Here is a 12,891-nt window from a genome sequence, read left to right on the forward strand (position 1 = left end):
ACAAAATTTTTCCTGTCGGTGCTATATAAAATAGTAATTAGAATACTATACATATTTAAAATAAATACTAACTAACAATGATAATAAAATATTTAACATTACGAAAACAAATAGCTGGGTAGTAAATGCTTATTTTGGGGGCCTTAACTAAACCTATTATTTGGAACGAATTAAAGAAATATGGAAAAAAATCTGGACTAAAGTTTTGAATGAAAATAAGATTATCAAGTTTTAAAAAAACGCCTAATTATTGAAAAAAACCTATACGTCGCGGAATTATCAAAAGGTGTCATAACTGTGTATGCTGTTCGAAAGTTAAAGACTACCCGTTAATAAGTAAAAAATACACTGAAATATTATGTGTGGTATCGTATGACAGATTATTACGATAAACTAAAAAGGATGTGTGTGGGAAATATTTTACTATACTTGCATAAACCGGTAAACTGCAAACTACGGTTATTAAAAGCTTTGACCCCTCCGTTGCAGCGGCAGACGTTGGGGAGGCGATGGAGGCACAAACGAATTTTCGCCTATTGTATTTACGGATACGGCAAATTAAATCCCCATTTGTAGAGGCGGTACACCTGAGGGGGGCTGTAATCCACGAACGCTCCTACCTCTATTGTCGTCCAGCTTTCGCTCGTCGGGCTTAAGAGCTTCGAAACGTTACGAGAATCTAGAGATATTTAACAAATTGATAACCAATCATGTACGTTGTTGTAGATTGTTTATAAAAACAAACTGGATTCATTGTTAAATGTAACTACGACTCAATAAAAGATTTTTTTTTTATTAATATAATTGACAAAAAATTACAAAAAAAAAAACTAGTTTAATGACTCGACTTCCTCAATGTAAATTTATATGGAACATCAGTACGGGGGCGTCAAACAAACGTCAAACCTTATGTTTTCAAAAATCTCGTGTGCGTCTTGCCAATCACGACCCTCCTCGCTCAGACCTCAGACGGTTAATAGCACTTCTGCGCACACTATAAGACATCTACTACATCAATTCATGACTTCATCGTAGAGTAGAAATATATAGTTTCGGATGATGTTAGTGCTATTAAAGTATGCGTATTTTATAACGACATCGATTCTAAATTCACAGAACAGTATGATCCGCGAAATTATCAAATAAGATAGAAGAAGTGTAACACACAAAATTTATAATTATTGACAAAATTTACAGAAAAGCCTATTTTTCTATTACATAGGGAAAAAACTACGATTGATTTTATTATAATGTAATTCTAAAGGCTAAATTAGTTGAGTGGTGCACGTGTGCAGGGCGATGCAGGGCGGTGCAGCGAGCCGCAGCGTGCGGTGCACTACAAACACGGGAGATTCATGCCGCACGCCGCTACGCCGGGATTACTGGCCCCGATGGATTATAATTCGTCACGCGCGTCCGATAGACCATATTATGCAATGCGAACGGAATTTAGTGCGAATTATATAAAACAATTTATTCAAATATTTATATTATTGCCTATATAGAATTATTAAAATTTACCCCTAATAATAATCATAACGACAATGTCAGAAGAATACAATTTGCTCCAGACGCGCCCAGATCTGAGAACTCAGACGGGTCTTTGTGGTCACTTTTACAATGTTCATCACACAGTAGTTAAATAAAATGTACAGCCGTCACTTAAATAAAAATGCATTTACACTATGAAATGATTTTTTAACAAGTTTTCGTTAATTAACCTTTTTCAATTTAGTTATAACTATAATTTAGAGACATAACACAGGAGTTTCTTAACATAAAAGTGACAATATATTTTTACAACAGTTTTACTAAACTAACTATCCAATATCTATACAAGCTATCCGGTTGTGAAATTTTCGTTTTAATAAAATGGTTGATAAACATTTTATGGATCATTTATCATTTATCCATTCATTATTTTTCCTATTTTATTCCTCCGTGCAAGCGCGAACTTATCCAAGTCAACGTTATGTTTTTATTAATTGTTGTATTTAAATTAATGGTTTTTATTGTATTTACTATTATTATTTATAAATAATTAAATGTATTCAAATATGTATACAAGTAAATATTTGTGGATTATGTATACGTCATGTACACACCCGGCTCAAAGTAAAAAACTGGTAAAATTTTGTGTCACGTAGAAATCATCAATTATCGTAAAAATTTAAAGAACTAACACAGAGGTTAAGACCAATTTAAGGTTAAGCTGTCATATACTGACAGGGTCTTTCATTTGTGTAAAATGAAAGGATAAAATTATTTGACAGAATTTGTTAAAGGTTATAATATTCTTAGCGTTGTATCATATTATTATCATCATTTAAAAAGTCAAGTTTCTAAAGTCCACATCTGAACATAGGCCATTCCTTATAGATTTCCAATAGGTCTAGAAGAAATTGGTCTACATCCAGCGCCTTTCGTTTTGGATGTTTAGACATTTCTAATTATAAAACCGAATAAAAACATATCAATTAAACACAATGCCGTGGAATTCCATTTTGAATTCCACGGCATTCCAATTTTTTTTCGTTAAGCAAATTGAAGCTAATATTAAAATGGTAAAACCAGTGACCAGAAACAACGAAAAAACAATTACCATCCGTTTGTACGAATTGAATTTAGTACGCGGCGCACTCCGTTTGATTGGGCATTGTTTCTACGCTAATACAGCGCGCAGTGTATACGAAGCGAATCCAATTTTCGAACGCGACTCTAGCGGCGCCTATCCTGTACTATCTATTAGTATTCAGCGTACACAGGGTACGTGCTCGTACAACATGGTGGTACGCGGAAGCAAACAAAACTTGACGCCTAAAACAAGTCCATCTCGATGTGCTTTTACATTTTCATTAATGCAGTCGGCCGCCTACATATTCACAAATGTGTGAAATGACACGTGAAATAGATCACAAAAATGTATACAAAAATAAAATTTCCTCGAGCGTCTATGAATTATGTTTCCTTGTCATTACACTTCGGTGATGAGAACCATATGGATAAACAGTTTGCAGTGGATAAGCTAATCGTAACGTTTTGATAATGAAAATATAAGTCAGAGTTCGCTAAACAGAATAAACATAATTATTTTTTATATTTGGTATACAAGCAATCTTAATAGATACCTTAAGAATATTGGATAAAAAAATAAAAGGAAAGCAGGTAATCTTTGCTTGCAGAACAAAAATGTCACATCTTTTAATTATAGCGGACGTAGAAGTATTTTCGGACGTAGACAATTGAGGCTATTAAATATGCCCAACTTTTTGCCAGCTGCTGAAAACGGATTGAAATTAATCTGTTCAGAAGACAAATTTCAGATAAGGCGGGCGGAGAAGGCTAGCGAACGAGAGCATCGTTGAAATTTTAAATTCGCGTAAGCTTCCACCGAAATAACTGATAGAAAGTTTAAGGATTTAAAAAATTAAAAATGTGTCAAAGTTTTAATTGTCTAGGTTTTTTTTCTCGTTGAAATATAACTGAATAGATGCAAAATAACTGGAAAAAAATACCCTTAAAACGACAATCAGTAATACTAAAATAATTACAAGTGAAAAACCCAACGCGCAATGTATTAAATATCAAAATAAATAAACACAAATAGTAAAATTTTCTGATGCTCGAAAGAATAGAAAAAGGAAACATCGCCTCATCGGTAAACAAAGAGGAAAGTAGCCAGACCTTCCTGGATTACCGCCAGTATATAATAGGCAAAGCGATACATGGCAACAGAACGCAGGAATAGTCGAAAAAGAAAAAAAGGTAACAAAAAGTTATAAATTTTAAATCAAAGAATTTTCTGATAGACATAAGTCAAAATAATATAATTAAAATAAGTAATAAGAATGTAACAAAATGTCCAATAGGTAATAGAGAAATAAATTGGAAAATTGTAAAGTAGCAGTCTAGGAAAAATGGTGATGGAAAAGAAGCGAGGTGTGAAAAATAAAAGAATGAATAGAATTTAAGATAATGTGACGGAAGAAAGATATTAAGACGGACATAAGAGTGAGTAATGAAAACATGTACGTGAATAGATAATTAAGTAAACATTTTCCTGTCCACCCAATATGGGAGAATAACGAAAAATCCCCAAAACGGGAGCCATTGTAAAAAATGGTAACAATAAAAATAGCACTGCTGAGATGAAATTAATCAGACGATATACAATGATAAACAAGGCGCGCAGAGATACTAGTTTATTGCCGGAATAGCTAAGATCGGTACTAAATAATGCCGCCTATGATCATTACTGTTTCCAATATCACGGCGTCGATAAGTGAACGGAAATGAGAGAGAAGGAAAGTGCATTGATTATGTCTTAGAAACATCTTGCTGAAGTACAATGTTATCCACACATCCATGTGAAAATCATACGGAGAGCAAAAGATGACGCGAAGTTCTGAGACGGCCCTTTTCATAATTCAAAAATCCTCTTAACGTGGACTACTCTGCCAAGAGAATAATGCTAAAATGTGATTTGTAAACCGTTAAAAAAGTAGGAGGTAATAAAAATATATATAACGAATTCTCATGACATAGATACAGTTGGTAAGTTAATGAATTTAGCATGTGTACATCGGAACTACAGACAATAAAAAACTGTTGAACACGTAGTAAATACCTTGCACCTGTTACTTTGTGAAAGTTTTTATCTCTTACGAAAATAACATACCACACCAATTCTTGAGAGATTTTATTTTTTGCATTTGGCTTTTTATGAATGCCTTGGTAATAAAAGTATAAAATTTATGTAGAAAAAGATCTTCTCGTCGGACATGCAATAACTTTAGGCGTATGTTGTAACTTCTCTGCATTCAAAAACTGTACGTGATGTAATTTAGGTAAGGCAGAGTATTTGCTACCGAGGAGAAATACACCTAAGTACCAACTTATGGTCATTGGCGCAAGCACACAGTCGCTTAACGCCACGGAAAGGTCTTTGCTCGGGATTTCTTTATGAAAGCAAATCACTAATGAGGAGATCTATAAACAAACAAAAATAACTAACATAGTTTAGCTTTGACAGCGGGCAGGCTACACAGCTCGCAGAACAGAAGGCCGCTGGGGCCTTAGTTTTGCTATGGAGACCACGGACCGGCATGCGGACGGGCTATAGGACGTCCATCCACACGGTAGACAGACGATCCTGAGAATCTCATTGGAAGACGCTGGCGGCTAGCCGCCAATGCATAAGAAGGTGCTTTATCACCAAGAGCTAACAGAAGTCTATTGTGAATCCACTGACTAAAATAGTATGGAAAATCATAAGAGAGTATAAAAAAAATTCACTTAGGTACGTATTGTCCGACCACGAGTGAACTCGTTAAACCTATTGTAAATAAATGCACAAGATGGAGCTTTATCACCAAGAGCTAACAGAAGTCTATTGTGAATCCACTGACTAAAATAGTATGGAAAATCATAAGAGAGTATAAAAAAAATTCACTTAGGTACGTATTGTCCGACCACGAGTGAACTCGTTAAACCTATTGTAAATAAATGCACAAGATGGAGCTTTATCACCAAGAGCTAACAGAAGTCTATTGTGAATCCACTGACTAAAATAGTATGGAAAATCATAAGAGAGTATAAAAAAAATTCACTTAGGTACGTATTGTCCGACCACGAGTGAACTCGTTAAACCTATTGTAAATAAATGCACAAGATGGAGCTTTATCACCAAGAGCTACCAGAAGTCTGTTGTGAATCCACTGACTAAAATAGTATGGAAAATCATAAAAGAGTATAAAAAAAATTCACTTAGGTACGTATTGTCCGACCACAATTGAACTCGTTAAACCTATTGTAAATAAATGCACAAGATGGAGCTTTATCACCAAGAGCTAACAAAAGTCTGTTGTGATTCCACTGACTGAAATAGTAAGGAAAATCATAATCGTGTTAACTCGAAAAGTATCCCGAAATTAATTTTAAAATTTCCGCTTATTAACGATAAGTATGTTGTACTGATAAGAATAAAAGATTAAAAAATAATAAGTTAGTTTTTCAACTTTTAAAATATTGTTTTTAATATTTTATTATTTTTAAATTAGTCAGTTGCAATATTTTTCAAAAAATATTTTTTATATGTTTCTTAGGAACATGAACATGACTAACTACTTAAATGATGTGTTCGATTTTCACAAGGTTTATCCAATCCAACAATCCTTATATATCTTTTGAAGAGAATCCCATCCTGCTCAAAATAGTAAAGTAAACAATTACGTGGAGACTAATCATCCGAAAAATATATGACATATACTGAAACGCACAAAGTTGTTAAGGCGCGGCGGGAATAGAAACCGTTAACCCAACAGTGGTCAACAGTGGTCTACTCCCCAATCGGAATACAAAATATAAGTCAAATTTACATCCATGAATATTGTTTTTAAGTAACCAATTATAACGCAACATGTAACCGAAAGGTAGATCATATAAGGTTTTGTGAGAAATCACCACCAGAAAAGTAATTGTGTATTTTTTAAAACTTTATGTTTAAAAAGCAACAGACCGGTTATTTCAAAAGCAATAATATAATAACAATAATATTTTAAAAGCATTAAAACAATAGCATTTTAATTATGTATCATCTATGGCATATTGTTAACATAACGAAGATATTCGATACATTTTGCGGTTATATTAAAATGAATTCGAATAAGTGAAGTAAGCCATGAAAAACAAATTGTGGTATTTATATTTAACGCAAATAACAAGAGCAGCAGAAAATTCTATCAAACATTTTTAGCTTGCAAATTTTGGAACAATGGAAGCTTAATCTAATAGGGCTACTAAAGATAAAGAAGACAGTTTCGAAAAAGTTTAGAATGGTCGAAAAAGATTAAGACTAGACTCTCCACAATATATCACCAACGACAACGTGTCTAAGTTATTTTGGGCGCATCTCATGCTGAAAAATACCTTCGTTTACAGGCTGGAGCGGAAGTAGAGGATAAAATATCTCGTGGACGATCACGGACTCACTGGTCTAATCAATAAATCGTCTCCTTTTTACTACAGCCCTGAATAAAACAGAGGATAGGACGACATATTGTTTAGCGAGTTTCATACAGTCGTATTTTAACTGTTCTTATCCTCCTTCGGTATAGTTGCTTTATCGTTAAGTATCAGAAGAATGCTCTATTAAAACCACATAATACTTTAGTTATTTTCTACCTGAAAAATCAAAATTCTTACAGCCATATATTACTACCAAATGAATTACATCTCATAGAATAAAATGGTAGTAATAAGGTCTGAATAAACTATACTCGTATATAACTGGTACGTGTAATTTTGTAATGGAAATTATCTTACATAAAACACAAACAACTAATGGCCGACAAAGCCTTTTTCACCTAAAGTTGTATCTAAAATATTATAAGGTATTGAGACGCTTCAATACAACACTAATCTGTCACGAAAGTTAAACATTAGGATTGAATTTGGGCAATTGATCATTCCTAAGTTACCTTGATTCTATTAATAAAAGGTAACAAGAATCTTCTTACTATTAATAAATTCCTGCTGATTTATATACATGTACTAATTTTCATAAATTAGTAATAACATTGGCAAATACGTATTAATTTGATTAGTTATTAGAACAGAAAAGTTGCCACGTGTTTAGGAATACATAGTAATGCCAAAAATTTTTGATCTAAAACTTATTTACAATGTCAATAAGGTATTGAAACGGTACGATGTAGTATTAATATCTCAAACAGAAGTTAAAGGTAAATCAGGATAGAGTTTCGGTCAATTGATCATTCTTAATAACAGCTTGTTAACAAAATTTGATCGTATGGCAACTTTCTGTTCTAATAAATATTCAACATAACATGTATTTTTGCCAATTCTATTATTGAATTATGACAAAAAACACATGTTTATCTAAAACGTAAATTTGTAACTGTTTATTAAAACTAGAAAGATTTTCAAGTTACCTTGAGTTTACTAAAGTTAATAATAGTTCATAATTCAGTAACATCATTGATTAAAGATATAAAAAAATAGTCAGAACTATTGAACCGTATAAAGTTTACCGTATATGGGTCGAAAGTATTTGTTGAAGATAAGCGCAAGGAGTGCTTGGTGGAGTGGGCGTCGTTGGCGTCATCTCGGCGCAACAGGCACACCCCCACTTACCCGTACCCCACTATCGCCCAGCGAGCAACAGGCGCCGCTCCCAGCTTACTTGTTGAATCGACCGACCTACTAACGTTTCAATGAAGACGCTAGTCGCGTCAAATTATCGCTTCATATCTCCAAATCACCGCAAATTTAAAAATTATACTAACAATAGCGAAATTTGTACGTAACATTTGATTCATTTGCGATAAGAAACCGCACAACGGAAACACTTAACTATTTATTGTTTTTATTTATTCACTCGTTTTATTGCTTAAAGAAAGTTACGATAACTATATTTGTTACTTAATTCCTAACAAACACATTCATAAATAGTACATAACCTAAACATAAATTAAACATACGTATACTATATAGAGTGATAGATCATTTGTCAGCAAAAAGTAAAAGATTTTACACCTATTTCCAATCTAACTGTTCAATCACTCAATCATCTGAAAATATTTCAATCACTCTGAAATATTTCTCTGAACGTTAATTTATTTGTTGTACTATATGCGACCGACTTTTTAACTTCTGTCAGTAGTCTGCAGACTTTTAAAAAAATAATATTTTTTTATAAGAAGCAATCCGAGTGTTGTAAACGCTTTGCAGCAATAAGCTATACATCAAACAATCTTTTGTATTTATAAAACCCGTATAAATCGCAATTAGGGAAAGTTTACGACGATTTTTCCGCTAATATGTCGTGATACTCCTTTCCAAGCACATAATGGTTTGCAGAATCTCTAATTCAGAGGGGAAGTTCATTCTAAAGTACACCTGCATTTTTTTAATAATAAGCCTATGAAATTATAAATTAATAGCCAACGTTAGGTTACATAGATTAGGACATATCACGTAAGTTTGTTGGTTACCTATAGAGAAACTTTCGGCTCTAACGGTCATCGGTTTACCCACTTCCGACAAGCAATTCTCAGGGGTAGGTCGGTGACGTTGGTTATTCTACATATTTTAACATTTCTAATTTGATATTGGCAACGAAACCCCGATCATAGCTCTCTTTATTGTTCTTTGAGTGACCTTGAGGCGTGTTATAAGGCCGTCCGTAAGAGACCAAGTCTCGGATCCGTAAGTTATCACCTATATTTGGAACGTTTTGCTAGTCGCGTGTTTCTCTAGTCTCCTTTGAATAAAAAGAACTACAAAATCCCTTAGATTCAAAGAATTTGCTCCATTCGTGAGTCATTAATGAAAAATCTATTTATAAGTTTATTTATTTAACTGTTTTCTTCATTTAAATATATTTGTCGACCAAGTTTAGTTTTTGTATGTGCTACGTAATTTTAACCTGAAACTATTTTTTACGGGTTATTTAAATAAAAATGTCGCCGCACCATTAAATCACGCTATTATACGAAATCACAAAATCACCTGTGAAATGCCTTTCGAGAGCTCTCCACGCTTAGACGCACAATCAATACGTATATATAATGTGTGTGTATGTCTGTGTGATAATATCGCAGACGAGAACGTAAACTTCAATCAGCTTTAGAATGTTAACGTTAAAAAAAATATCAAAGGAATAAGTGTGACGAAATTTAAAATATGTTCTATTACAATACTAATTCTATATATGCAACTATGATTTTGCACTAATGAATATATAAATTTAAATCATTGAACTTAAGCGATTTAAAACTGTTGATCTATATAACAAAGTATAAAATTAAATCATAATATCGGCCCTTTGACAGGAATGTCGCTGATTACTTTGCTATAAAAATGTTAGAGGAGCGCGGTTCAATAAATTCTTTGAAGATGGTTTTGAAGGTTTTCGTATTGAATGTTTTCAATGCAATATTCTATTCATATAAACGCGGCAGTAGTTGTAAAGTATGACTGGGTACCTGAGACTTCTCTGTCGCATTTTCCACTATCAACAATCGCCTTCCGTATAGTATGCGGCCTAAAGTTGTCTTATAGGAGCAATGGGCTTGGCACTTATCACATGGAATGGTAAAGTTTTCAATAGTTGACAACATAAATCTATAGTATGTCGTCTAGCAAAGTATTAAAAACCTATGTTAATACCATTTTCTTAAGCGAAAACTTTCATTTAGGATAGGCGTTAACAAGTTGTATTAGATTTAGCCATTTTAATAAATGTTTTTTTGGTTCTCATACAGAATCAATTTTTATTCACAAGTAGCGATACGATTCAGAAGCTGCTCATTATCGATTGAATAGTGCATGGCTTCCGGTCTGTTAACTGACATTTCAATTCATTTGACGCACAATTTTCCGAGATTACACTTTTTCATTTTGATATACACAAACTAAAAAACCTTTGCCGCTTTTCACTCTGATGTAGTTTAAGATGGATTCATTTCCAGTACCTCGCTTCTCTTTTAGTTCATTATAATTGAACTTAGCGTCTCCAGTCGCCTAGCGCCTATTCGTTAGATCAATATTTACAAAATAAAAACATTAGAACCAAAACGTGCGTTCAAATGCCGAAACTACATAATTTTTTGAAGTTTGTCAAAACAAAATTGAATGATGCACAAATAAATGATTGTGAACAATGATCGAAATTTAACGAATAGAAATATTTTTTTTAAAAGCTGAGCAAGATTTTATTTTAAATCTGTCTATTTGATTCCACGTCAAAAAGCAAGTTATTTCAGTTCGGTTTTGAGTACGGCTGACTGTCCATCTTTTTTTGTTTTGCCAATAAGTTTTTTAAGGCTTTCCTGTCCGCGTTTAACTACCAACGAGCCTGATGGAAAGCGACAATGTGGTCGAAGATGAAAACTCAGTTCTTTTTTATTTATTCTAATTTGTCTCGCTAGTGTTTTATTTTACGTTTTTTTTTTACTTTAGGTAAGCGCAGACAGTTGCGAGAGGGGTTGCCACTATTTGATAAGGATCTTTCTTCTCCCAGCTGACCAGTCACGACAGCGTTTTATTATTATTTACAACTTTTCTTATGGGTAAATACAGCTAAAATGTATACATATAAACAATACATTTTGGAAGTTTTTCTCGATTATAAATTAATTGGTACAGTGTTTTATTTCAAGTCGCTGCCCAAGCGCTACAAACCGTTAAACACCTTGAGGTTTAGGACAATGTGCCAGGTCAATTCATCAAAAGATTCTGCCGTAGATTTTTCCTGAGAAGATCCGGTAAGTCGAACGGAGGCATATTAAGGTTTTCGCAAAGGTCGCATGGCTACGTCTTTTGAATTCCAATCGGAAGCAGTGTCTAAGTAAGTGATGAAAAGACAACTGTGGGGCCGTCACATGAGCAAGCGTTGTTGTCGATTATTTTTAAAACGGTGCAGGTTCTGCTTGCAGTACCCGTGCCCGCTTAGTCGTTGTGTGAGATGGAAAGATGTTTTGATGAGATTTTGCAGTTACGTTATATCGGAGAGTTTCGGAAGATGTCGTACGGTGTGTCGACCCTGAGCCGAGCTCTGGTATCTGGCCTGCCTAATCAGTAGGTACCTATCCACTCTTTACGTCAGGGTAAATATGGAGGAGATGCCACGCGAATCTTGTAAAAACTATTATTTACGGGAAGATTCAAATATGTTTTATATTACGTTATCATTAGCGATGTGTCAAAATATACAATACATCATTATTAATGTGACATAACTCTTTTGTATTGTTAAATTTGGCTTTTACTTGATGTAATCATTAAGCGTACGATACGCCAACAAAGATAATGACTTTAGTTTTACTAGTAAATATAATAAACAAAATAATTATAATATACGAATGTAAATGACCACACTTACCTACTAGTGCCAAAATAACGGTCAGTAAAGGAGCTGCCGGGAATGAGACAGTCACGTTGAACTCCAGCATTTGTAGTAAATCAACTGTAACAAGAAACGGAATCGTAGTCATACAAGAAGCACATATAAAAATTGAAGATAATAAGTATGCTTCAATAATTCAAAGAATTAAAATATTACCCAGGTGTAAATCTTTAAAGTGGTGAATGTATAACTCACTGTTAATTAGTGTACCGCATATTTAAATGTATCATGTTACAGAATGATCACTTTATACAGGTTGTTTGTAAATAGAAGAATAAGTAATACATTCAACACTTTACAGCTTTTACATCTATAATCAGGCAACCTGTATGGTAGTGTAAACTAAACCCTGTGTAGTAACATAAATTTACATTATAAATTAATTTTAAATTTCAATGAAATGCGGTTTATAGAATCAATACATTTCGGTAATACTAGAATAAAATTTTACTCATACGTGTTATAATATTAAAAAGAAGAATAAATACGTAGAAGAAAGTAAAAAGTGTAACAAGAGACAAACTCCCAATCGGCAGAGCAAGAAATGAAGTAAAGCGCGCATCGTGGAACGTAACTGAGACATGTATACGAGTTAACGGCGTGCGGTGTGCCGGCAGTCGTCCTTAGCGCCCCCTGGAGCCATGCGCGCGCGGCGTCATAGAGCTCTAACGCGATCTAACGCCTCTTATATGAATTTTTCATGCGGCACGAGAAGTAATGGTGTCACCCGAGACATAGGATCATTCTTTACGATCCGACAACGGAAGCCTTTAAAAATATATACTTTATGCGCTGCACTGTACGATCACGACTGAGCTTTTACGTGGGTGAATATCTGTTAATCTCTTTAACCTTTATTTTACGCGTACACACTCACGCTATTTGCCGCTAAATGCAAAGGGGTCTACAAAAATGTAGTTAAATCGGATCGTGAAAGTTGGAAGATACTTTCGATCGGAGAG

The 12,891-nt window shown here is 33.8% G+C and overlaps 1 protein-coding gene across 1 annotated transcript in view; it reads right to left on the reverse strand.

The window, feature by feature from the left end:
- Positions 1–12,891, reverse strand: part of LOC137921344 (membralin-like) — a 92,871-nt gene that overhangs the window by 57,332 nt on the left and 22,648 nt on the right. The window contains exon 8 of the mRNA XM_068764051.1: positions 11,906–11,989. Coding sequence (XP_068620152.1) covers positions 11,906–11,989 — 84 coding nt within the window. The remainder of the gene's footprint in view (positions 1–11,905; positions 11,990–12,891) is intronic.

The sequence above is a fragment of the Battus philenor genome, unplaced genomic scaffold, assembly GCF_028537555.1.
Source record: "Battus philenor isolate CCGP_79_NKW_IND1 unplaced genomic scaffold, ilBatPhil1.0.hap1 SCAF_19, whole genome shotgun sequence".
NCBI classification, from domain to species: Eukaryota; Metazoa; Arthropoda; class Insecta; order Lepidoptera; family Papilionidae; genus Battus; species Battus philenor.